We start from the raw sequence: 27,148 nt of genomic DNA on the forward strand, positions 1-27,148 counted from the left end.
TAGCGACTTTGTACTGCGACACTCGACCAAACTCTTGGCAAAACCAGACAGGAGTAAAGTGGAAAAGCCTACAGAGCTGTTTTTTGGAGTTTGTTTTTTTGTTTTTTACGTTGAAAATGTCATCCAACTTGAAACATAAGCAAACCTGGTTGCTTCCTGTAACTCTCCTCAAGTCTTCCTCTGAGCTCTACTATTAGAATGATCACTTCCAAAGGCAGCCTTACTGCTTATCGATTCTGTGAAAAATCAAGCCTGACTGAAAAAAAAGTTCTGCACTGGAGGTTGGGGAAGATGGATGAGTTTAGATTTCAGAGTTGAAATCAGAGCAAACTTGCTGTGACGTGCAGGATTCTAAACAGAAATGACCCACAACATCTTTGGGATTCTCCTCCTTGGAGGTGTGCTTGCAGTTTTTACCATGGCCCCCATCCTGCCTGAAATCATCTACAGGTGGTTTGCGCTTGTTTTTTTTTTTGTTTTTTTTCAATGTATCATACCTCCCACCACCAGGGGCGCATTTAAAGGTTTTGGCTTCACCTTTGAGGCACTCTCAACGTTTCCACCCTCATAGTGTAACAGTAAACAGGCTGAGATGTGCGAGCGAAGCGTTAGAAAGTCTTTGGAGCGTGCTCTATAGTCGCAGTTATCAAGCTGAAGCAACACGGACAGGACGGTGAAGGTACGGCAACCTCTCCACCAGGCCCTTTAAGGTCTGGGTGACAAGAAACGCGGAGGTGTACAAAAACAGGGGGAGGTGAGGGTCGGTGGGGACGGGAGCGACATTAGACCCTGTTTACGACTCCGGCGGACGGACGGACACGACAGTAAGTACAGCTCTACCGGCCTTCACACTACACGACTGGAGGAAGAAGTTCAGAGTCATAGCGATCACTGACCACAAGATGGAAGCGGTTAGTGTCCTCGCGCTCGTTATGTTTTCGAGATCCGTGATATTTTCATGCACTAGTAACACAGGAAAGGAAAGAAGAAGAAAAAAAAAAACAGGTTAATATTATCACTTTCTTTTTCTAAACGCGTTGAATTGCGAGAAGTCTGGCGAGATGTGTGGATGTGATTCTTTACATTGGACTGTAAACAGGTTTGTTTCTTCGCCTGAGTGGCACACACGCACACGCACACACACATACACACGCACACACACACACACACACACACACTCCAGTCCCTGTCGTGGTGGATGGCGTGCATTGCGTGTTCAGCGGATGTAGACGTCCCTCCCCCAGTCGTCCTGATTCTTGTTGCGACTCATGTTGGCCCCCGTGTCGACGGGGGGCTCCTGGCAGTAGCGCTCCCTCAGCTTGGCCCGCCCGTGGCCCGGCATGGGGGGGTGATTCAGGTTCTCCTGGTCCGGCTCGGCGCCCTCGTCCTCCCAGGAGGCCTGCCTGCCGTGGTGCTGCGCCAGGTGGAGGCGGCTGCCCCCGCCCCCGCCCCCGCCCCCTCGGTAGGGCTCGGGCTCCTCGTACGGGTCGGTCTCAATGTCCATGCAGGAGTCGCCGGCCTCGGTGTAGGCGGAGTCCCGGCTGCCCTGGGTCTCCGAGTCGAAGGTGTCCTGCCGCGACAGGCCACGCCCACTTCCTCCCCGCAGCTGGCCGCGGGAGGAGCGGGCGTAGCCCTGCTGCTGCTGCTGCTGCTGAGGTTTCCCTCCCAGGTCTGTGTGATAGTCATGCAGGGTTCCACTCCCACCGCACTCGCTGCCTTCCCGCTTCTGCTCGCCGTGCACCAGGTACGGCCCCTGGCAGCCGCCACAGCCATGCCACACACCAACCATGCAGAAGACACAGAGAGCAGAGCGAGAAAAAAACCGGGGTTTAGTCAGCGGGGTTAGCAGAAGCAGAGGACGACGATGACAACGACAACGAGAGGGCCGAAGCTGGTGGGAAAAATACAAACAGACTGTGATTTCTGGAAGCGTCTGTGATCGTGACAGCCGTGCAAAACGCAGTTTTAAAGGCTCCAGTTATTGTTGTTATTAGCAGGAACAACCTCGTTCTGTTAGCTGACCTCATAGCAGCACGAAGGGGCGTGGGGGCGTATTAGACGTCGGCTGATGTGTGTGTCGTTTGCACAATGATGGTTTTACACACACACACACACACACACACAAAAATAATAACTTGGCGTTCTTTTCTAGAATTTCACTGGCTTCTTCAATAATGTGATTTGGTGCCAAGACAACACGGACCTCGACGACAAGTGATGACCGTGCCACTTCATGCTTTGCTGTTAGGACAAACATTCTGGTGTGTGTGTGTGTGTGTGTGTGGGGTGGGGGGACACCGGACAAACAAAGCTGGACGCGGATGCAGTGTTTAGCAACTGGCCTCAGACAAACTGTACTTTTTGTGTGTGTGTGTTTGTTTTGAAGAGGCGGACGTGACTTGCTGTTTTCAGGGGCGGTGCCATGGCAACAAGGAGGAGGACAGCAGACTGGATTCAGCCTGGCGGAGGAGAGAAATGCGCAGGGGAGGAGAGGAGGCCGAGGCACCGCGGAGGGGAAGGGTCACTTTAGTCTTGATCACAGCCCAATGAGGAGGGACGCGGCGCCTCCTGTGTCGCCGCGTGGTGTTGCGGCGCAGTTTGGGTCGGGCTCAATCTCAGAGAGGAAAACACCGGGCTGCTCAGTCAAAGAGGCTATTTTCTTTTTTTTTTAAACTTGTGAGATGGATTCAGCTGCTGATTTTGTTCACTTATGCCTTATTTCCTATGTGGACGCGCGTGACTTTGAGGGCTTCTATGTACAGCATGAACAGGGTTTTAATGCACTTTTCCGTCGGGGTAGGAGGCGGGAGTGGCCAGAGTCCCTGCCGTCCCCGCCCCCACCGCCCCACACTACTCCGTCTGTCTTGTGCTTAGAGGGCGTGTTCTTCCTCTTTCCCGTCGGGCCCTGCGGCACCGTCCATGTCTGGCCACGGATCCATGTTCCTGCGCAGGGAGGTGAGCACCTGTACCTGCAGGTTGGAGACGGGCTCGGGGGAGGCGGCCAGCGCTGCCGTGGCCATGGTGCGGTTGAGCAGCGGGTTGGGCGGGTTGCTGCTCGGAGGGTGGGTGGCCTTCCAGTACGCCTCCAGGTAGTCGGCCAGGTGCTCGCAGGCGTCTTCCAGCTGGTTCTCGTCCAGGATGATGTCGAATAATTCCTGGACAGTGAAACGAAAACGCACGTTGGTTGGTTTCGCCTTTGTTTTACTTTTTCACCTCGCGCGAAAAGTTGTTTGCTTTCCTGCAAACTCACAGGTGGGCACTGGGCTAACTTGTCTGCTGCCACCATCTGGACATTTAGATGTTTGGCCTGAGACTTCCCTCTGGATTTAATAAGCCTCTGGAGGACCTGCGGTGAGAAAACAGCACATTATTTATTATTCAAGTACGCATTTATTATTTATGTGAATTGTTTTCCAATATTTGCTGTTGAGCATAGACAAAAATGCCAGCATTTGTGGGGGGGGGGGGGGGGGGGGAACTGTGGCTATGCAGAATCTGGTCCACAGCACCCCCCTCAGGCCTTTTGTTGCAGTACCTTAGGTGAGGCTATTTTAATGTAGACGATGATGGGAGCCAGAGAGGTCTTTGTCAGCTGGGTGGGGTGGTTGATGGTGTCTGCATCCAGAGCGACCAGCTGGAGGGTGCGGGCCAACTCAAAGATGCGCTCAATTTCACTCTGCACCTCAGCTGAAAAAAATACAACAAAACAAAACACGCAAGTCATCAAAAACAAACACACCCAGTCGTTCTTCTGGTTTCAGACACACAATATTTTCTTGACGTTTCAGGTTAGTCCGACATCATGCATGTCATTTTTTTTTCTTTCCCAGTCCCAAGCACATGGATCAGACTGGACCCGTTCCATTTAAGCACAGCTAAATGGAGCAGTGCAGCATCCTCATTCTGTTGCCACCTCCCAACATTTTGCATTCTCCTGACGCACTGCTGAGCAGAGTTTGGAAAGAGGGAAGGCACTTGAGAATGAGATGCCTGTAGCACTAGTCCAAAAAACTAACAATGCAGGTGCAAATTCTCTTCAAGGAAGATAAAAATAAAACCAAAGAAACAAACAAATATAAATTAGTAGAAAAATTAGTGCATGTTAGCATAAACAATAACCAAATAGCTGCAATTAGCACTCAGTCCTCGAGTGCCTGTATATTTTGTTTTCAGTGCTCCTCAAAAAATGATCATTAAAAAAATGATCATTAAAAAAATGATCATTAAAAAATGATCATTAAAAAAAGCCTTAAAGTCTTTCCAAGCTCAACCAACCCGACAACTCCGTGTTAGTGCTTTTGAATCGGTCTGCTGATGTGTGAGGACAGAGATTAAAGGTGGAAAGTCTTGTTAGACGTCAGCGCTCACGAGGTGTGTGTGTGTGTGTGTGTGTGTGTGCGTGTGTGTGTGTGTGCGCGTGTGTGTGTGTGCGCGTGTGTGTGTGTGTGAAGGGAGAGCGATAACGAGGGCGAGGTGTTGTGCAGGCCTGTGGCGCCTTCACACACTTTACAGCGGCCTCCAGGGGGCCGTATGACTGAGAATTAATGCTGGAGCGCAATAAAAGAAAAACGTGAACTTTAACTCACGGGGAGATTCAACTGGCAAGGTTTCCTGTCACCTCAATAAAGACCTACACAAATTTAGACTGGCTGGCAGAGAGGAGCGTCCGCCACTGCCACCAGGGTGAGAGGATGGAAGGTGTCGGAGAAGGTGCCTGCTGCCCTCCCACGCTCATCTCAAGCTGAAACCCTTTCAACATTTTTTCCCCCTTGTGTGGGGACTACAGGCTGTCGGGAAGAAGTAAGAGGAACAGACAAACTGACGAGTGGCAAGCAGACAGGCAGACAAACCAGCGTATGAGCGGGTGATGAGTAAAGTTAGAAAAATCAACTCAAAGGGGGACAGGGAGGAAGGAGAGAGGCCTCACTGTTCAGATTGCAAGGAGAGCATACGTACCCAGTACGTCTGAACCAAAGCAGAGGGGTGAAGGAAGGTGGGTGGGGTGGGGCAGGGCAGGAGGGTTGGGATAGGATGGGGTGGGCAAAGGGCAGAAAGAGACAGGATGAGGAAGGAAAGAGGATCAGACTCAGACAGTCAGAGCAGCTCTAAAGGTCACGACGACTAAAGAGTAAAAATTCAGTGCTCCGTTTCTTTCTTCTTTTTTTTTTTTAAAAAAAGATCTTTTTCATGAATGCAAACCCAGAAACCTTTTAAAGCGCAGACGTTTCCCGTTTAAAACTGAATCGAGCAGAAGAAAGGGCTTCCTGGCGAAGCGTCAGACCATCACCGTCAGTGTGTTTGTGCAAATACCAGGAGAAAGTTGGACACGTTGTCATATCATTGTTAACTTCTTATTTCTACTACTACACAGATGTTTAGAATGCAATCGCCAATTAATTCATTCAACCATTTATATATATATATATATATATACATATATATATACATATGTACATATATTTATGTTCTGTGTATGTACACTGTAACCCCGCTTTTGAAAGTCTGTAAAAACGAAAAAAAAAAAAAAAAAAAAGTGTACAGTGAGAAGACATCCCTGACACTCTAACAACATGATGACATCACGCCGTTCTGCTCTCAGTCTCATTTCATGTCTGAACAAGATAAACAGAATGTGACATAAATGGATGTTTGGAAAGAAGACGTGATGGATAGAAATGTTTCTTTTGTCTGTTTTTAATAACGCTGCTACTTCCAAACCTTTAAACTAAAAAAAATATTTTTTTTCTTTCTTTGTTTTGAACTGCTGCCCTAGCTGTGGAGAGTTTTCTCAGTCTCACCCAGGCTGGAGCGGGTGCTGGAGCGCTCGATGATGGTGTGTTTGCTGGGGTTGTTGAGGACCGAGCGCTTGGCCAGGGAAATGTCCGCCGTCACCCGCGTGATGGATATCCTGGAAGAGAGGGGCGGCACGGCCGGGGTTGAGAGCAGGGAACAGCACCTGGAACGGAGCCATGAGGAGGACGAGCCGCTCCACAATCCTACCTGCCCTCAAACTTGTGTTTCAGGAAGTCAAAGAGCGCTTTCTGCATCATGTCAGTCACCTGGAGACAGAGGACGAGAGGATGAGAGAAGCTGCCAATGTGGTAAAGCTGTTAGCGTGTCTTGCTGCTGCTGCTGCTGCTGCTGCTGCTGCTGCTGCTTTGGCTCCTCACCTCAAAGCCTTTGAGCGACGGCCCGACCAGGATGATGGGTCTCATGGAGGGAACCACGTCGTAGGGTGGGACATGCTCCATCTGCACCAGGACACACTTCCAATCAGTTCCCCCGGAAGTCACGCGTAAATTAAAGAGCAAATCAACAGAGGCGCCCTCGGTCCCCTCGTGGAAGGAATGGATGGAATGGATGGATGGATGGATGGATGGATGGATGGATGGCTGAGTTTCAGACCACGCCGGACTCCATTTGTCTTATCGACTGCATCGCAATGTTTTCAGAGAGCAGCGATCGATCTCTCACCAGAAAGCTTTCACCTTTTCTTTTTTCACATCCCGCCGTCTCTAAAATAATTAAAATGTTTATAATTAAACCAGGATGTCGGTAGAGCCCTGGCGCTCTGACGCAGACGTCTCTCTTCCACCCTTTTTTTCCCTCAGAGCAACTGCGCCTGCGACTGCTGTGTTGAGGACAGAAACACACCTTTTTGCATTTTCAAGCAAAGACATTACAATTACTGAAGCCAAAATGTGCTGGAAAACTCTAAAAAGCATAACTTGTTTTCTTGGCCCTGACCTAAAGGGCCAGCGTGGAAGATTTAGCGGCCTCGAATGGTCGGAAAACAGATGGCAAACAGCGTTAATCCGCACTTCCCCGACGGGCCAGTTTATCTTAAATCCTTCACACAGCGGCTGTGATGTCAGAGAAAGAATTAAGGAACCCTCAGCAGATCCTTCCAGGCCACCGTACACGGGGAATGAACATATTTATTTTTACGACTGAAATGACATCATTTATTCAACAACAAAAAAAACACAATTGTCTTTTCCTTCATACGCCAACTGACTTTTTGTGTGATTAGCCTCTTGTCATATATGCAAATAATCAGAGAAGCTTGAAGTGGAACTGTACAGAGAGATGTCTGAAGCTGCCCTCCAGGCTTTTACAGCATACAATCTATAGCCGACTCAAAGGCCAATATATGCAACACCCACACACTGACAGCATCCATGACGCGGCGTATCAACTTTGGGCCTATATCCGTGCCTCGTGAATCATGAATGAGTCACCCATAAGCGTGTTTTCCAGAGAGAATGGGGCGAACACAGTCACGCCTCCCCATCTGCTACGACAACAAGAGCCACAACTGGATGCAGCTCTTATTTCTCCTGCCTTTGAGAGCGCACGCCTCCGCCTCCCGGCCCCGACTGTGTGTGTGTGTGTGTGTGTGTGTGTGTGTGTGTGTGTGTGTGTGTGTGTGTGTGTGTGTGTGTGTTTTGCAGCTCTTCAGGCTGAAGATGGCGCTGGAGTGCACCACCCACCAGCCCCTGACTACATTATCTTACATAAAGCTGAAGGGAGGAAGTTCATTTAGCTCCATTTATATTCATGCAGGGTAAAAATAACCATTTTAAAAGTCTCCAAATGGCTCTAGTCTGTATAAGAGGGATGGACACTGCTCATTGTTGTTGTTGAGTTGTTTTTTTTCTTTTTTTAAATTGACCATCGGTGCTATTCATTGTTTGATGAGGTGAGTAAGAGGATAAAGAGCTGCGCTACTACAGTTCACTATCCGCCTCTTATGTCCCTCGTAATATAAAAAAATGAGATTGTACGGCTCACGGTGGTAAACGTCAGCTCCGCTGAACACAGCTAGCTCACTTTACAACAATTTCTAATTATATAATGCAGCAAAACTACTTCTGCTAACAGCTGCGTCATTATCCCAGGGCATTTTTGGAAATTTTTTGTGCGTAATTCGTGGAATATTCCTGGAGGCTCGACAGCATCAGCATGACCTTGCACTTCTGCCCCCCCCGTGGCCTCCCGAACTGGGGCCGAAATTCACCCAACCGGCCGACGGGCAGGTGGATGATTCTGGCGCCGCCGCCTGCGTCACTGCAGCGGCGCCACCGCTGTAATTTTTTTTTACAATCGATCTCGCTCCACTTCTGAGGCGGCAGAGGTGCAATAAACCAGGCCGGACTGTCTGATTCGTCACCGCCGCCACAGGGAGCGAACAACTCAACTGAGACGACGGATAAGATGAGAGAGAGAGAGAAGCAGAGAAGCTGTGGCGTTAAAGGGTTAGTCTTGACAAAGAGCAACACTCACCGACTTCTGCTTCTGTTTAGCAGGGCCGCCTACAGTAGCATTCCACAGAAAAAGAGAAGGCAGAAGAGACACACACAAAAAAAACACACACACACACAAAAACACAGAGCACAGTTAGTTATTGACAGGTTAGGATTAGGTGGGCGGAGTTCAGGGGGAGGAGCTGCTTTTCAATACAACATTCAATGACTGACTGTCTCATGAGGGATGTAACTCTACCGTCAATTTCTCGAAACGTGTTGAAAGCGTCTCAATGGCGTCGGCGTGGATGCGTGAGACTTTCAAAAGAAAAGTCCTGCGGGCAAATAGTGTTGGTGTAAGCAGAAAATAAAGCAGCCAACGGCTCATCGGCTGCTCTCCACTCCCTTGCAACAGATCTGCTACGTGAACAATGAGGTGGCACAGAAGCCAGTGACGCCGTTGGTGGAAGCGCTGCTGCTCAATTGAATTTTTTTACTGGAAACATTTTGGGTTTTATGCTACATGCAGTCGCTCGCTGACACGCCTTTCTTGTTCAAAAACGTTCCAAATTGAATCAACACAAGAAACATTTTGGAGGGCCTTTATCCGTCATTCTTTGAAAATGCAGCATAAAAAAAGAAAATCTAACGTGGACTTTTCACCGTTGTGTTGGGATATCGTTACATCCCTGACAATAACTGCAACTCCAAGCTAGAATTGCGCAAAACCTAAATATCGCAATCGGCTTACGCACTTCCCACCATTCAGTGGAAACACCTGCAAATCGCAATTGTACTTTGTCGAAATTTTAGAAATATTGCTTTTATTTTACGAAAAACTGCAATGGAAACCCATCGATTGACTGTCTCATCCAGGAGGGATTACAGCAACCCCCCCCCTGCCACCACAACCCCAAGTCAATTAGTTCCACACAAACTTTGCGACACCCAGCCATGGCCGGGAGCCGGACCGGGGTTGGGGTTAGATTCAGCTGCTCGGTTAGTGGGAGACAGGGATTAGACCCGGACGCATCTCAGAGGGGGGTGGGGCAGGCGTCCCGGGGACCTTCTGGTGTTACCTTCTTAAAGAAGGGCAGGCGGTGGGCGTTGGCCTGCGGGGACGTGACGCTGCCCGACATGCTCTTGGGCGAGCGAGGCTCGCCCTGGAACTCAGGGGGCTCCTCGGCATCCAGGTCGAGGGGGTCAACGTCAAAGACCACGGTGGACGTGTCCACGTGAGCTGATGATGGGCGGGAGGAAGGTCGAGAGAGAGAGAGAAAGAGAGAGAGAGAGAGAGAGAGGAGAGAGAAAGGAGAGGGAGCGACCAACAGGAAAAAAAAAGGCAGACAAAACAGGGGAGGAAGGAGTAGATGGCAGAGAGAGAGAGAGTGAGATGCATTTGAAAAGAGAAGTGAAGGACACTTGCAAGACATGTAGTGTCAAAAAAAAAAGAAAAGACAAGAAAAGAAAAGAAAAAGAAAAGGCAGACAGGAAAATGACTTTAAAAACAGGAGAGAACGCTGCCGAAGGTTCGGAAGAAGGAAAAATAGAGTGAGAACATCACGAAGCAAAGCACAGATGTGGCGTTTGGGGAAGAATGGATGAAGGAGTTCGGAGGAGAGTAGACGGGGTGGAAAGAGGAGGGGCAAGAAGAGGAGGAGGAGGGCCGGGGCTGTAGGGGGCGCCAGAGGGGTTGGAGTGGAGAGTGTTGGGGTTGCTGTTGTGGAGGAGGGACGGGGGGTGGAGGAGGGGGGGAGGGTCTTAACAGCGACCTGCCTGCCTGAGTTCAGCACAAAGACCAAGCAAACAGTTGGAGCAGCCTCCCAGATCACCTGCATGGCCTCCACTGCATCACCAATACACCGTTTGTCCGTCCGTCGACTCCATCCTTCCACATTCAGTTCTGTGTGTGCTGTGCAGCCATCGGTGGGCATGCACTTTGTTGCATTCATACGCCCCAAGTAGGGCCAAAATATTCAAAGTATTTAGCAGAGATCTGTGCAATGCAATCCGAGGCAGACCACAGAGATACGCCTATCAGACTCCATTAGCCCTGTGTAAAGACGGGTGGAGCAGCTTCAAAGTGAAGCCACAACATACGTCAGCTGCAGCATTACCGATCATCTGCTCTCGATTCATTAGATTAGGCGGCACATGAGCCACATCAAAACTACAACAGCCTGCTGTTGAGGGCGAATCTTATCGCGCTTTACCGCCGTTATTAGTTTTATGGGTTATTTAGTCAGAATGGATCGGGGCAACAGCCGATGATATATGAATGAACCCTGCGCCTGATTGGACCAAGAGATAGCGGCGCTCATATCCTGGATATGTTGAACTTGATGAAAATGGTTCAGTGGGAACGACTCGCTAGTTCTCTGTGAAGACTGTTTCCGGTCTGTGTGCTGAGCGCTGGCACGGCCGTGTTCTCCTCTCCCTGTCTGGAGGAGGAGGAGGAGGAGGAGGAGGAGGAGGAGGAGGAGGAGGCGGCTTCTGATTTGTCCACATTTCCTCCCAAAAGCTTTGATCCGATCGGCCACGGTGTGTGTGGCGGCTGCACGGAGCGGACACAGCCGCTCTTCCTCGGAGTCTCTCAGTCCACTGGTGAGACGGGATGAAGAGGAGCTCTCGGAAGTTGAAGATCCTCCCGGCCCTCCCCCGGAGCCAGACGTACTTAGCAAACTTAATGACGGCGGCCCGTCTTGAGCTCTGTGTCTGTTTCCAGAGCGCCGGCGACCGACCTCGCTCTCACTTCGCCCTGCAGCCGCCCACTGGGACGCAGCGCCATTCATCACCCAGCCCCATAAATGGCCAATTAAAATCTTCAGGCGCCTGCCTCAGCTCGTTCTGCCGCGATCTCACACACACAAGCTGCGTTTCCATTACCCCGAGAATCGCGCAAAACCCAACTATCGCAGTGAAAACACTGGCGATGGAAACACCTGAACTTCAATAAACCTCTCAAACATGGCTAAAGGGATTGGAAGGTCTAACGAGGTGGTTTTCAGATGTGTCGATAGAGAGGCATATCGCAAAAGTGTCATGGAAACACTTTTTTGCATTTACACGTCAGCAGACGTTGACGTACGGGGGTCACGTGACCAGTTAACTAAACCAGTGAAAATGGCGCGTTAATATTGGGACAGAGGAGGAGACAGAATTTAAGTAAGTAATCAAAGAGAAAAATACAACAACAACCATTCTTGACCGCAAACAAATGTAAACAAACAAAGGTGATTCTGGAGAACTACGGCTGATGCGCTCCACACCGTTCAATGGAAACACCTGCAAATCCCAATTGTACTTTGTCGAAATGTTTGAAATACCGCTTTTGTTTTCGCGAAAAACTGTAATGGAAACGCAGCTACACACACACACACACACACACGTTGCATTTAGCCATAGCATGAACAAGGTGGCTACGGTCACCTCACCTGTTCCAGGTGGGGTGGGCCGACGTGTTCCCGTGGCAACATCCAGACTGGAGCTTCCTCCGGATTTACTGTGAGCAGCATCAACAAGTATCATTATCAGGTTCATACATCATACAGGTTCATACATCATACAGGTTCATACATCATACAGGTTCATACAGCAACAGGACCAGTCAGACACACAAAAAAGAGCTGGACTTCATTTCATTTGAATAAGAAACTCAGTGAAATATCTGTGCAGCGTCTTCTGTCTACTCTGGGAATGCGTATCCGCACTTCCTGGTTTGGGTGAAGCAGGCGTGAGTTGTGGGCGGAGCCTCTACCTGGAGCTGAGCCGGTTCTGTCGCATCCTCTGCTCCTGCAGCAGACGGGTGTTCTCCAGCTTGACCGGGCTGGGGATGAAGCCCACCTCGCAGCCCTCCTTCACCAGGCGCCCGATCCACCAGTCGTTGTTGTACTTCTGCGTGTGGCCAGAGAAACACTGCTGTGAGTGACACACTGAGACAGCAGGGACGCCACCTGCGGCAGCGGAGAGAAACCGAGGGCGCAGATTCCACTTTGCCAATGAGCACCAACTGTAATCCGCCACTCTAGCCTGCCAGGGAACCTTTAGTTTGTCCATTGGTGATGTCACAAAGGGCACATATGCCTTTCTCAGGGTAGTAGCAACACCCCTAGTCAGAAAAAAAATAAAGGCCACGAAATCACCAGAAAAGAGTTCATTCCCAGCGTGACGTCACGTCGTACTCCAGAATGGCTCTGATTGGCCAAATACATCATGTGAGATACAGAGGCATGATGGGAAGTGACACTACTTCGCATGGGCCCATTAATGCGGAAGTCAAAAAATACTTGGGCATCTGCGCTGGGTGAGCAACTCCATTGAAATGAATGGGAGCCATCTTGGAGTCTGGGGGGTGTTTTTAGCGTAGAAGAAGCAGCAAAACTACACTTGCTGTGATCTCCACCATCCTTTACCAACCACACCCACCACGCTCACTGGCCCCACCCCTAAAAAAAAAAGAAAAGAAAAAATCTAAAAGTCTGAAAGTGACTTTTATGAAGTGACTTTTTCCCTGCTTGGCTGGCTCTTCCTCTATAATTGGATCCTGTCTCTAAGTGCCGACTCCCCCTCACTGCCTGAATAGAGTTTAGACAGAAGGAGACACAATCCATCAAGCGGCTTCCTTTATTTTTTATTTTTGTATTCCCAAGCACCAGGCAGCAGCTTCATTCACTTAAGAACAGAAAGAGAATGCAGCTCTAAAGAGGTTGGCCCTGTAGATCTGCACTGGAAGAAAACAGCCGTCCCGGGTCTTGCATAGAAACAAGCGTGAACGAGTGCGTAGGAGCGTTCCTACCTCTTTAATGTGCAGGAAGTCTTTGGCTTCGAAGGAGATGGCCATGCCCTGGACGGGGACGTCATCGCTGGGGCCGGGGTTGTAGCCCACGTTTGTCCTCACTGCAAACGCCACCGGTTTGGTCTGCGGGCGGCGATCGTCAGGGAGTCAGCAGGGGGATTCAAAAAGACCACAGAACACGAGCGCGACCTCTGACCTTTGCCTTCTCGAGCGTGGCGAGGGCCTGTCTGTCCGCCTCCTTCCTCAGGGCCTCGGGGTCCTCCTCCAGGGACACGTCTGAGTCCGACGGCCGGCTGGTGTAGGAGTCGGCGGAGCCCTGGAATGCAGAAGTTTACAGAAAACGAGGCGTCGTCATGGAGCGGAGTAATAGAGCGGCAGCCAGAGTGGCAGCCAGAGCGGCAGCCAGAGCGGCAGCGAGCTCGGTCCCTCTGTGCCACTCAGACCACCAGCTTCCTCCCGCTGCTCTCTGGCTCAGTGCTTCTGGGTGACGGCTGCTTCACTGTGGCCAAAATGTCTCGACTGAAGAGCGTCAACCACAGTTGTGCGTATTTTTTAATGAATTCATTTTTTAAACAAGACCATCCATCCATTTTCCAAATCCCATGTACCTACACTACATCCTGTATGTGCTGTTCATTCTTCTGCACTGTCCTGTCAATATCAATCAATGCGTGTCAAAAGAGGACCAGGGTGTAATGTGAGGTGGAAGTGGGGGACGCACAACAACAATCATGACAACAGGTCGGTCAGAGTTCCCGATGCTCTCGGGCGGCGTGGGAGTGTGAAGCGGTGGGAATACACAGCATGACGGGGAGATGAACTGGTCAGTGAAGTGGTCACTGCAGCTTCCAGCTCACCCAGCGGCCGCTCCTGCACTGGAACTCGACCCCCAACCCTCCCGCTGACCCTCGGAAATGTTGGAACTTACATAACAATCCCACTTGTTCTTCCCGTTTAGCGTGTTTTACTTCTCTCTCTCTCTCTCTCTCTCTCTCTGTTTCTCTTTCTCGCTCTCTTCCTCTCTCTCTCTCTCTCTCTCTCTCTCTCTCTCTCTCTCTCGGAGCGGACGGCCGGCCTGCCGTGCTGTGGGAGGCGCTGACAAGAATGCGGACAGCTGAATGTGCCAGGCAGCAGAAGTGAGTCACTAGGTGTGGGCTCCTTTTTTTAAAATAGAGGTGAGAATGCGCAAAGATGACACGCGCCATATTGTGATGGACGTGATTTGAAAAAAAAAAAGAAATTGCTCTGCACAACATGTGTGCTGTGAGAACAGCAAACGCCCCCCGACTCACGCCGGCAGTCTATTCTGGAAACATGAATTTTAAAACGTTTATTTTTTTATTTTTTATTTTTTTTCATTTGGCACAAACCAGCATGTGGAGTATGTTCAAGGCCCAGTGTGTAATCTTTAGCGGCCTCTAAAGATAGGAAAAGTGCATTGCAAGCAATGTGAATGTTAATCCCTGATTTCACTCATAAGAGAGTCCAGAAATATTTATATTTAGCCTGTTGTTTGAAGCCTGCTGCGGAGACTGATGGTTCACTGGAACCTTCGAAATGTTTGGAAGAGAGGAGAAGGAGGAGGAGAGATAATTGCCCTTTGTGACATCACAAAGTACTGAAATTGAGATATGTGTTTTTGCCCACAAAATCCAGACCTTTTCTCTCCTTCCAGGGAGTTCAGAGACAGGAGAGACCGAAGTTAATGTTAGAAAAGCAAGTATAGTGATTCATTTTGCATACAGTGGGGCCTTTAAGTGTTTTGTGAGCTCCGGCTCACCGTCCCACTCCCCTCAACTTCCCCTGAAAAACCTCTGTGTGCGTCTGATGAAAACACAAGATGCTGTGTAGGAGAATGAGCCTGGCGTGCACGCACGTTTAACTAAGGTTAAGGCCCGCCTCCTACCTCGCCCACCAGCGCCACCGCCGCCTCCGGAGCGCCGCTCATGCATCTGCCGGTGATTTTGAAATGAAAGAACAAACACAAATGTTGATTCAAGCCCGGGCCACCTGTCGCAGGGAGGCACTCAGTGACTTGGCAACGTGCTAAACTCCAAGCGTTAGACACTCCCCTGTTGCCAAGGCGACAGCCAGCGACTCCTCGCATCCTCACTTCCTGTTTCCCTTTGCTTCAGACGGCCTCGCCGCTCCGAGGCCAGAGAAAGGCCCACAGGCGACTCTAATGAAGACAAGAACTAACAAAAGCGGCCGGCCGTGAGTCATCCTCTCAAACACGCATGTCACAGTGTGTGTGTGTGTGTGTGTGTGTGTGTGTCCTTCAAGGCCTGACAGCAGCCACAGGTTAGCGGCGCAGCAGAGCGCCGAGCGGGTGGGATGAAGAGGCGATGACGTCGTCGCCAGTGGATGAATACTTGTGCTTCTGAGTCACACGTCCACTCGTCACGCAACCGACCGCAGAGGGCGAAAGGAAGAGAAGAGACTGAGCACTTTCTTCCTCTTCTCTCTCTCTCTCTCTCGCTCGCTCGCTCGCTCGCTCGCTCTCATGTCAGCAGGTCGCGTCTCCAATTTAGCTGCTTGCTTCACTTCACAGACAGCTCCCGTTCAAAATAGCTACAGGCCACCTGACGGCGGAGCGGCTCTGCCATTGGCTCGGCTGGTCACTACAAAACCCTAACCCCCCCACCCCCCACAGCCCCCACCATCCACCCACCCACCCAGTGTCATAGTAACCGTCTGTGCAGCTCGTTACAGCCAGCCAGCGACGATAGAAAGGAGATACTGGGCTGGACGGTCGGTGCATAACATATTTGGCACCTGCAGGACGGCTTTCCAGCGTCAATATCAAGAGGTTCTGTAATCAATAGGTTCTCTTCCACAACATGGACACGTCAAGGGAAACCAACAAGGCCTTCTTTTGTATTTGCGTGGACGTCAGGAGGTAAAAGATGAGCGGCCCGCACCTGGAATACAGTTTGTGCCACATTCCCTGCACGGCTGCACCCGCCTTGATGAATCCACATCCTTAGCACCGGTATTGAATAAGGGAGGAGGTGGGAGGGAGGGGGGGGGGCAGAGCGAGGGAGAGAAGGCTGGTAATGATATGAGAAGCGAGGGCGACGGGGCGGGAAGTGGGGGGGGGGGGTGGGGGGGGGGGCAGGTGCTTTGAATAATGAGCTGTGAAAAGAGTCACCCTGCAGCAGAGCCACCGCTTAACGTTGTTTCAACTGATGCAAAAAAAAAAAATAAAAAAAATAAGCAGGAAGCGGAGCGAACCAGCGGGAGAGACACTGACCCGTCCGGTGCTGCTGGTCCTCCCGAACCGAACTTCACTCACACACACACACACAGTAAGTGACGGCCAAGAGCTTGGTTCGTCCCCGCCCTCGGTGAGAACATCACAGCAGGTGTTTCTCAGACTTTACAACATTTGATGACTAAGATGCGATTTCTGGGATGTGGGACCTCACACGTAGCGCATGCCTCCGTGATAACGCAGATAAAAATACTCTTCACAGCTTTTTTTCTTTTTAATAAGAAGAAATTAGCTTCTTCTGAGTCATCCAAATCAAATCAGAGAAGAAGAAGAAGAAGCTCAAGATCCCAACCACGGCTGTGAGAGTCCTGGTTCTGATCAACTAGGAGCCCCAACAGAGAACAACATCTCTGTCTGAAGCTCAAGGCCAGTCCGGCTGCAAATGGTCTTTTATCTCCGGCCCCCCCCCACCATCCACCCCCCACCCCCACCCCCCTTTTCATCAACACTGCAGCATCACGGCAACCAGCTGGTCAGCGTGGCGTCGGCGAGGAGGATGAATCATGTGCTGATCTCAGCCGAGAATCCCGCTTTGACAAACGAGCAGCTCCATCATCAAGAGGACACAGCAAAATAATAAATAGGTGAATGTCCCTCACTTTTAACCAGTTGGAGAATTGCAGAAATAAGTTGATGTGAGATGCTTCAGTCATGCAGACAAAACAAGACAAAGTTGTCAGAAAAATTGCAATCCAAAAGTTCAGATTTAGAATCAACCAGTTTATATCGAAGCAAGCTGACAACACTGGAATTATGGAAGCGAACCAGCTCTTCGAAATCAATTCACACCAAATGTAACTTCTTCTTTTTTTTTTGTTGCAGTTTTCAGAAAAACGCAACAATGCACTTTTTATAACAAGTTGCAGCAGTGAAATGTGAATCAAGTCCAGTGACTCAAGTTGTTTTACGTCGATTGAAAGGAGCCTCAACTCTCGACTATCTCCAAAAATCAGCTTTTAACTTCTGAAGAACTGATTTTGTACTTTAATAAGCCATTTTTCATTCCACCGCTTGGTAAGATACGGTGAGCAGGCTCGAGGCAGTAACTTGAACTCTGGAAAGATTAACAACCGACCAGGTTAAAGCCATCAATCATTCATTAAAATAATTGTTATCCACTCCGCGGCAAAAACACACAAAAGCATCGCGCTGCAACCGCAGAGCAAAGGAACGATCGCAATCAAGCGCAAATGGATGGAAACTGAAATCGGGATCCGGCTGGAGGCCCTGTGTGTAGCCGGGGGCTCGGCGGTGACGGAGGACCCCAGAAAAGGGGCCACAAGTGGTGGGACGGCAGCGCAGGCAGCCGCCGGCGGGACGGCAGGTCTAATTAAAAACTCAGCGCCTGTCCAGCAGCTGCAGCTTGGCCCAAAATGGAATCAACGCTCAGGAAAGAGAAGAGGACGCGAAGGAAGGAAGCCGAGGAGCACTGGCAGGCTAGCGGGACGGTCCCGTCGGCTCGCTGCTCAACTTTTCACAAAGTCCAACACTCACACACGCAGTGACACATGCGCACACACACACGCATATGTAAGCTGACTTCCCAATCAATCGACCGAAAGAGAAAAGTCAATGAAGCGGCTCCTTCTTACCGGGACGGGCCGCTGGATCCTCTCGGTCCTCTCCATACCTCGCTGGCCACGCTTGCCACACCTCGGCAAAGCAAGGAGGCGCCGCCGCAGTGCACGGACACAGCTGTGTGTGTGCGTGTGTGTGCGTGTGTGTGTGTGTGTGTGAGAAAGAGAGAGAGGGACAGATAGGGATAACTACTGTGAGTGGCTGTCTGCCGGTTTGACAAGCAGAGAGGCGTACATGTGCGTGTTTGTCAGTGTGTGTGTGTGCGCATGCTTGTCAGTGTGTGTCTGTGTGTGTGTGTGTGTGTGTCTGTGTGTGTATCTGTAGTGTAAGAGAGGACAGAAAGCCAGAAAAGTCTCTCGTATATGTGCAACCAGGAGACTGGCTCCTTTAACCTCCACACACACACACACACACACACACACACACACACACACAGCCTAGCGCTACCCGGAGGAACGTGAACCGGGTGTTGGGTTGGGGGCGGGGGGGGCGGCAGGGTCTCGGGTTGCAGAACTTGTGCTACATTTGCAACCTGTGGAAATATATTTAGCGCCGGCCGGCCGGGCAGAAACAGGGACACGGCCACACTGAGACCCAGAAGGAGGCTTGGTATGCAGCCGTCAGCCATTCAAAGCCCCCGGCTGACGTGGGAATGGGGGGCTGGAGGGAGAGTGCGGGGGGCAGGGGGCGGAGCCAGTGCCCAGGGAAACCCCCCGCCTCCTCTCCCAGCTGATCCCCGGCTCTGTCTCCCTGTTTCCTCTCGGCTTCCATCTCCACCGGGAAGCGAATGATTGATCCGGTGGAGGGCGGAGCCGAGGGTCGATGCCCATTATGAGCTCGCTCATTATTGAAGGGGGTAGTTCACCCCTGAAAGTGACACACCATCCATTTCACGTCCATCAGAAACGTGTGTGTGTGTGTGTGTGTGTGTGTGTGTGTGTGTGTGTGTGTGTGTGTTCTCAGTATCTTGGCTCTGTTGAAGCACACACGGAGCAACCAAACCATGACTGTGTCACACAGCCTCAAGCTGGCAGGGCGCATGTGGTTGTAAGGTTGATGGAGGTGGTAGTATATCCACTAGAGGGCGACATGGGGGGGGGGAAAGGGGCAGGGTCTTATCCGTGACTACAACTCTAGTGGTCTCTGACATGCAGAAGGGCTGTTAGATATGAGCCAGTGTCCAGTTGGCTCCTCCTGCTGCTCCTCAGCAGGGATTCATTCCACTGACAGTCTCGCTCTCCGGAAAAACGTGTAGAGCCTAAAATTGTTCCCATTTAGCAGCCAGGCCAGAGAATTGCCTGCCAATGGAGCAACAACGTGGGAAAGAAAGTAATGGGTAGAATCTGTTTTGCAGGAATCAGTGTCTGGTTACAGAGGCTGGAACAGAGCACAAGATTGCTCACACCTCTTTGAATTTCTGCGATTTAAAGAACAGGACTTGGCCGGCAGAGACATAAATCAGCATGTAACAAATGTCTCATTTCATGATCACAACCCCCCCCCTCCAAAGAAAGACCCCAAAAATACCAATGTGCAGTTGGTTGAAATGGTGTCCAGCATCCTGTCCTCACAAATGACGAGCAAAATAAATAAGTCAGGAATCCAGGAACCTGCGTAGTGCTCGCGTTGATCAACAGGCTGACAATGAAGACCGGTGTGAATTTGAACGCTGCAACACCGGCGATGGTTGCAGACAGTTGACATCCTAGGAAGAAAAAAAAAAAAAAAACTCATACTGATGACCAAAAATTCAACCGCTGGAAGCTACAGCTCAACATCAGCTGGCCCACTGGGGAGGACAGGCAGTTCCTCCGAGACAAACTCCTAGTTAAAATGTATTGCAGAACACTGAAAAAAATAATAATATAATTCTAAAATAATTCTAACACAATAATATAAAATCCTGTTGTTTTTTTTTCTCCACAGTCACTTTAGAAGCAGCTGCTGCAGCCGCATGCCCGTCTGCACGCCTGATCGACGACGACGTCTGTTTAATGCAAAGCTGCACTGGACAAACGCGTGGGTTGCACCCACACACACACACACACACACATTACCGACACAAACACACACACACACACACACAACCAACACACATGCCCAACCAAACATCCCTCCCCGACGTCCTTCCATCCAACTGTGCCTCCACACGCGGGTAGATTCACCGGCCCGGTCGCCATGGAAACCCACGGCTGGTTGTGGCTCCGGCGTGCTCGTTGTGCGGCGAGCGTGCGTGCGTATGTGCATGTGTGCATGCTCTGGCGTAGGTGTGTGTGAGACGTGCGAAAGCCTATACGGGAGCCCTCAGCTTGCAGTTGTTTGAGACGAGGCTGCATCGGTACCTCGAGGAAGCCTATAGATCTCTGGCAAGGCTGCAGGGCCTTCGACATCATTGTGCACCACAAAAAAAAAAAACAACCACACGTCTAGCAACGAGAAACTGTCTGAAAGTCCTTCCACCGCCAGCCTGGACAAAAAGTACGATTCTCTGCGTCTCGGGAATGAGGTTTCCGGCGCAGCCGTCCCGCAGTGCGCCGGACCTGCAGGCCTCGCTGGCCGCTTGTGGTCACGGTGCCGGCAGAGTCGGCGAGTTAATGAAGGAGGCGGCGGCGGCGGCGGCGGCAGCGGCAGGGAGGGAGGGAAGGGTGCTGTGTGTAGGCGAGGACGCAGCTAACCTTTAGAAAAGCACCAGGAGGGGTTTCAGCAGCTCACCGAGTTCGACAACAGCACCGCCGTCGCTTCTTCTTCTTCCTCCTCCTCTTTTGTTTTTTTTTTTTTCCCATTTCACAGAGGGAAAAAAAAAAAACGCAACACAGGCGGCCAACAGGTAAATGTCATTCAGCAACGGGGGCAAATCATTTCCTCTCGTAAATGAAGAGGTCAGACGGTAAGGAGGGAGGGGGGGGGAATGGGTGGGATGCATTTAGCTGCTGCCGCGTAGCCTGGCTTTTCAGAAATGTCATGTACAGACAAAAAAAAAAAAAACAGAAAAACGCAGCACGGGTCGGCAGCGTGCGATGCCCTGACCCCGCCTCCAAATCTCTGTATGAGGAGAGGAGGCGTTGTTGTTCAACACCGCACGGCTCCTTGACCCTCAGCTGCAGCTGATTCACACGGCTGCTGCAGGCAGGTGAAGGTGTCGCACTCAGGGCACCTTTGCATAGTTTTGGATGTACACTACCTGTCAAAAGTTTTTTTTTTCCATCTTTACAACTTCCTACACTGCAGATAGATACTGACGACATCAGAAATATGAGCAAGATATATGTAATTATGCCGCAGAGAAGAACAAATACTTCCAAACATGCTTTTTTATGAAAGGTGGCTATTACCGGGTTGACCTTCCAGTCGGAAAATGTGGCGGACATTGTTGAGGTTTTAGCACCGCTGGGCGATAGCAACACTTGTAGGCAGCGACACCGACGTGTTCACAGGTTGTCGTCGCACGTAACTGTTTCAAAAACCACGACGAAGGCCGAGAGACAAACAAACAGAGTGGTGTACAAGTCGTGATAAAAGCTGACAGACAGTTGCAGCCGCACTGGAAATCTGGAAAGCTGAAAATGAGGGCTGGATGCACTTGTGGAAATGTGGCTGATTTGGAAGCTGGACTTAGAATATAGGAAACCTAATCACCTCCACCTCACCTTTGTGCTGCTGGATATTGTCCTGAGCGCGTCTAAAGGAAGCCCCTTTCCTATTGTGCACCAGTCTCCCATTTGAATTAATAACCAAGACTGGATTTGATGCACAATGAGTGACCACTGGTTGTTTTACGGCTCTCTGTGGGGTCTTACCGGATACAGTTCCCTGGTATCATCAGACATTTGGACACTGCTACATAATGGTGAGGTCTAGAGCTAGTGCACGGTGTAGCAGGGCAGTAGGACGCAGTGGGCAGATGGCAAACAAATGCATCCCTGCTGGTGTCTCCTCCAAATCCATCATCAAACACGACTGCTTCTCATCCAAGAAGGCTGGATGGTTCACTTCTAGGAGTGACGCGGCAAAGCACAGCAGACTGACAAAGGGTCTCTCATCAGTTAACCCCGAAATTATGTCAACATCATCACCTTCGCAAATCTTGTGTCACAATAATTTTCTTTTTGCAGGGGGAGTCATTGTCAGAACAGCTCATCATTTCAATTATAAAGGGCAAAACGTTCAGATTAAAATTTTTAAAATCGAGCAAATTTCTTTGGAAGTAAACTTTGATGGAAGTAAGATTGAAACAAGACATCTGTGCATTATTATAATTACAGTCCGGCTTCAGGGCAGCTGACGAGTCCCCAGCGGTGAAAGTCTCCCATTGACCCCATTAAACTTTAATTAAGAGGCTTCATCAAACAAAACGCTGTGGAAAGCGGAGAGCCAGTCTGGCACCTGGATTAGCAGGTTCTGGGGAGAGGGGGATTAAAGTGTGAAACGTTTACCTGTCGGACGAAGCTGTTGGAGGTGGTGTCAGAGGAGGTGCTGCCATCAGAGCGCTTGAAGCGGCTCTTCCTCTTGGCGTACTTTCCCTGCGAGAGTCCCAGAGCAAAGACAGAGAGGAAAAAGTCAAACGCGTGCCGCTCTGTGCAAATTCATCCCGACATGTTCCAGAAGAGAAAGCCTGGTTTGCAGGCGCAGGCGGACAACGTGCAGGCGTTGTGGTGGTGAGATAAAGCCGGACAACAGCGGCAGAGTGCAGAGGAAGTCCGCCAGTCCACCGCCGTTACTCGTCAGTCTTCATGTTCTGGCGTAAACTGGGGACTGTTGCCGTAATCTGATTGGCGGACTGGCGGCCACTCTGGGTTGAGCAGAGGACACTGCACATTGCATTAGGGCCCCACCCCTCCCCGCCCATGTCGCCACGGTTACACAGCGCTGACTAATCACATTTAGTTGGGAGACTGGCTGTCGTTTCTCCCAGCAAACAAATAAAAAAGTAACGCCGCTGCCGGAGAGAGGTTGCAAATGAAAAGGAAAGATCAACACTCTGTTTGCACGCGGAATTAATTCATTGATGAAGAGACGTCTTTCCTCCTGATGTGGTGTAACGTGGATATACGTTATTAATAGCTTCAATATACACAGTGACTTAACCACTGAAATAAAATAATCAAATGAATGAATGAGTAATAAAAAAAAAGAATCCATCCGTCTTGTATACCGGCCCTCCACTGCAGCCTCACCCAGCCACCATAGGCTGAGGGCAGGGTTACACCCTGGACAAGCTGCCAGTACATCACAGGGCTAATAAAAAAATTAAAAAAAAATTAAAAAATTAAAAAATAAGAAAATAAAAAAATTAAAAAATAAGAAAATAAAAAAATAAAAAAATACCTTATACTTTAATTCAGAAGTATATGACTTTCTTAATGATATGTAAGTGTGGCAGTTTTCACTGGCACTGGTGATCAAGCACGCCAAGCACATCACACCACAGTTAGCATGCCAGGTAGCATGCTGCTAACACACACTTGCGCTACAGATAACATCATAGCAAGTTTCCTGTGCTATTTGTTTGTTTTTTTCCATGCCAGGATTTTGAGTGAACATTTTATATTTGAAAATTGTAAATCTACTACTAATAATAATAATAATAATAATAATAATAATAATAATAATAATAATAATAATAATAAAAATAAAAATAATAATAATAAAAATAAAAAAAATAATAATAATGATAATAATAATAATTAATAATAATAATAATGTCATGTTTTCCCACATCACTTTGTTATAAGTGCAGTAGGAACACAGTGTTCTGCCTATGAAATAATGCTCCCAAAAATGTTTTCTGTAGCTGAAACTCATCAAATCATTGAGTGAGTCCAGTAGGGGTCTCCTTACACATTGAATTTGACTTCCTACAGCCAGGCCCATTAGACCAGCAGTATGTAAACAGCAGCTGAACCGATGTGGATGCGGCGGCAGGTGAACTGGACCTGCTGCTCTTTCTCTCTCTCTCTCTCGCTCTCTTTCTCTCTCTATCGTTCTCTCTCTGTTTTCTTATCACATTCACACTGAGCACAGGCCTGCCTGCCTGTCTGCCTCTAAACAAACACGACCTGTTACTCCAGTGCCTGCTGCTGTTGCTGCAACCAAAAGCCACAAAAAACAAAAACACTGAAGCTTCTCTTCCAACGCAGAGCTAAAAAAAAAAAAAGAAGAAGAAAAAAACCCACAACTGTCTCTGCAGAGAAAGAGTCAGTTCAGGAATTCATTTTCAAAGTCCACACGAGCGCTAACGAACAGAGACCTGCTTGGTTTGCTGCTGCCTGAGGATCTGATGGTCACCAGCCGGACGGTTGGCACAAAGCATGATGGGACACGATGCATATATGCAGATGTATAGATGCAGTTAGAAAGCCAGAGCATACAACATGTGTGTGTGTGTGTGTGTGTGTGCAGGGCGGGGGGGGGGGGGGGGGGTCCTCCGAGAGTGTTTGTGAGTGGAGTTGGAGCGGTTCCTGTCAGCCAAAGGGCAGGGAAATGCCACAGGAAGTAGGGAGGGCCGGCTTCCTGTTGGTAAACATCCTCGCCGATTAGCCGCATAATTAAGGAGGGGCGTCAGCAAAGGTGTCGCTGGGCACGTCGCACTGCACTGACCCCTTCCAACAGACCCTCAATGTTATTCCTCCGCCTGCTGATTCAGGATCTGTTGCATGGCGCCACATTTCCTCTCCGCCAATCGCTGAAAATTCAGATCAGTTCTGCAGGCCGTGGCTCATTTCTTCTTCTGGGAAAACCACCACCTTCTTCTTCTTCTTCTTCTTCTTCTTCTTCTTCTTCTTCAAGATATTAGAAATGCATCACGGTTGCAGAATAAAGTGCAAACGCACAAGCACAAACCGTTTCCCTACTGCCTGGGATGCAGGAAACACACCAACCACATCTTGTGCTTCTTTCCCTGACGGGTCAGACTGAGATCTCCAGAGCAGACTGCCCCAGAGCGAATGAGAACGTGATGGTTGAGGAGAAGGAAAAGGAGCTGTGGTGTCTGGAGTTCAAATCGTTGGTTGGTTTGTTGGTTTGGTTGTGTGCGTCAAGCTGATGGTTGTTGATTTTGGCTTTTTTTTTCCTCCTTCTTCTCCAGAGAAACAATGACTGAGCTCGGCGTGGGTGTGTTTGTTCTAGATCTGTGTTCTTCCTTTTTACTCTTTTGTTCCAAGCGTCCACCATTTCAAGTGTTCTGACTAAACATCTGTACAGTCACTTCCTATTTGTGGCCGAGTGGAGGAGGAAGAAGAGGAGGTGGTGGACCAGAATAAAGAGAAAGTTTAATTGTGAACGAGAGAGGGGAAGAGGAGGCGGGAGGAGATGTTGCTGAGGGAGCATTTCCAGATGGTGCTGATACTGAATGACAAGACTGGAGACACTGTGTCGCTCCTCAGCATCAGCTCAATTGACAAAACAAAACAAAACAAAAAATGCCAATGTTTCCCCCTCCCCCTCCAACTCTCCTCCTCCAGCAGCAGCAGCAACCTGATTAATTGGTGACTGATTTAACACAATGACGTGTGTCTCCTTCTTTTTCTTCTTCAGCAGAACCATCGGAGCAGACGGCATGAAAACAAGGGTTGCATCACATCCTCATTCGTGGTCACACACATGGGACACTGATAACACAATTACCGGGATGGAGGCTGGCGGAGGATGACATGGGGCGACGACTCGCAAATCTAATGACGAATCAGCAGAACCCGACTTTAAAAAAAAAAAAAGAGAGAGATAGAGAAAAAAAAGAAGAAGAAGAAGTAAAGAAAACAAACACAAGAAAATCAAAATCGTGGCTATTGTTTCTTGAGAGGCGTGAATCCGAGTCGCGAGCGGCCGAAGCGACTTGACAGACAACCTGTTAATCTCCACCAAACCGACAGCTTCGGTCTCGTTTAAGACAGTGTTCTAAATTGAAGACATCAATTTTTCATTCCGCTTATTGGACGTATCTGTCACGTCCGGTTGGTTATTCCTCCGCTGTCTTACCTGTGTGTGTGGCTGATGGTCGAACATGTCCATTTGGATCTCCTGGGTTGAGGTCGAAGGCGTCCTGGACATACTACTTTTCTGTACCATTGATTAAACTTTTGAGGCTAAAACTCTATTTTTATAACTTATTTTCGATGTGCGTGTTTTTTTTCTTTCTTTCTTTCTTTAGGACGGCGTCGACCGACTCATCTTATTCGATCTTCTTCTTTCTCCGAGGACGCCGATGGAGCGGAGCTGGATGGTGGAACGATGGCAGCTGCCGACTCCCTCCTCCAGCCGATAGCCTCGCTGACTGGCTCACCAGGCTTTTACACGACCATCAAGGGAGACGGGATGATACAATCACGCATCCTGTTGTTAGTTTCAAAATAAAAGCATTTTATCAAAGCGCAACCATCAAATGACAACGCAACAAACTTTGTCGACGTATTTTTGGTTATTTCAGCCAATAAGAATCCGAAAGATAAAAAAAAAAAAAAACAATATAAAACAGTAAAAAAGGCAATAGATAAAATTTAGCATCTAACATAGAAACACTAACATTTAAATGTCAGTTTTAACATGATTATTTTTATTTTGTAGGTCTCCACTTCTTACTTCCGGTGGGATGTTGTCTTCCTCCACTTGCCTAGTTACTCTGTCCCCGGTGTGCGCTCCACAGGCTTCAGCTGGGAGTCGAAGCCCAACCACGCCCAGTCGAGGAGACCCCACCCTCACGTATCGATTGATGAGGGAGCAGCAGCTGGTGGAGGAGGGGAGGTGAGATGACCACAGGTTTAGCCCCCTTCGGAACCCCCCAGAAAATATTCAACCCCTTTTGAAGTCTGTTTATCTCAATACCCATATTGGCATTTGTTGTCTTTAACTTTTAATTTAAAAAAAATAATTTAATTACTTTTCCTGCAAATGGCAATGTTCATGTACAGCTTTGGATCTAATTTCATTTTATTTATTTATGTTCTAAGCAAGTGATTATAGTGACCATTAGCCAGAGGATACAGAGTTCCACCACAGCAAAGGCATCCGCTTCCTGTTGGGTTTCAACTTGTTCATTTTCACACAGTGGAAGAACTCTAAGAGCTACTGCTGCCTGTTGTAACAGGAGGTGGTAAGTGGTGATCCAGTACTTTGGGACATACTTCATCCAGGATGATGTTTCAGTTGGTATTTTTGGGTTACCTGAGGTGATAAATTCACCAAAGTGCCCCTCATGCACCCACACTGCCAGTGTGGACCGCCGTTTCCATGGCAATGGGCTGCTGCGGCTGCTGCTAAAAG

The 27,148-nt window shown here is 49.3% G+C and overlaps 1 protein-coding gene across 5 annotated transcripts; it reads right to left on the reverse strand.

Annotated features, from left to right (window-relative positions):
- Positions 1-461: 461 nt before the first annotated feature.
- Positions 462-26,133, reverse strand: cacnb1 (calcium channel, voltage-dependent, beta 1 subunit). 5 transcript variants are annotated; one of them, XM_076038553.1, is made up of 15 exons: positions 25,868-26,133; positions 25,517-25,588; positions 22,327-22,413; positions 13,238-13,357; positions 13,042-13,164; positions 12,004-12,140; positions 11,681-11,748; positions 8,287-8,315; positions 6,171-6,251; positions 6,001-6,059; positions 5,799-5,908; positions 3,536-3,687; positions 3,251-3,346; positions 2,970-3,155; positions 462-1,753 (listed from the first exon to the last, which is right to left on the reverse strand). In XM_076038553.1, the coding sequence occupies exons 1-15, from the start codon at positions 25,955-25,957 to the stop codon at positions 1,217-1,219; spliced, it is 1,947 nt and encodes a 648-aa protein (XP_075894668.1). In that variant the 5' UTR covers positions 25,958-26,133; the 3' UTR covers positions 462-1,216. The 5 variants fall into 5 exon arrangements, with proteins under 5 accessions (XP_075894668.1, XP_075894666.1, XP_075894667.1 ...); XM_076038551.1 differs by lacking the exon at positions 8,287-8,315 and adding an exon at positions 9,326-9,486; XM_076038552.1 differs by lacking the exons at positions 8,287-8,315; positions 25,517-25,588 and adding an exon at positions 9,326-9,486 and having other exon boundaries at positions 25,868-26,132.
- Between the last annotated feature and the right edge of the window lie 1,015 nt (positions 26,134-27,148).

The sequence above is a fragment of the Nelusetta ayraudi genome, unplaced genomic scaffold, assembly GCF_046127955.1.
Source record: "Nelusetta ayraudi isolate G7.1 ecotype Tasmania unplaced genomic scaffold, CSIRO-AGI_Nayr_v1 ptg000057l, whole genome shotgun sequence".
NCBI classification, from domain to species: Eukaryota; Metazoa; Chordata; class Actinopteri; order Tetraodontiformes; family Monacanthidae; genus Nelusetta; species Nelusetta ayraudi.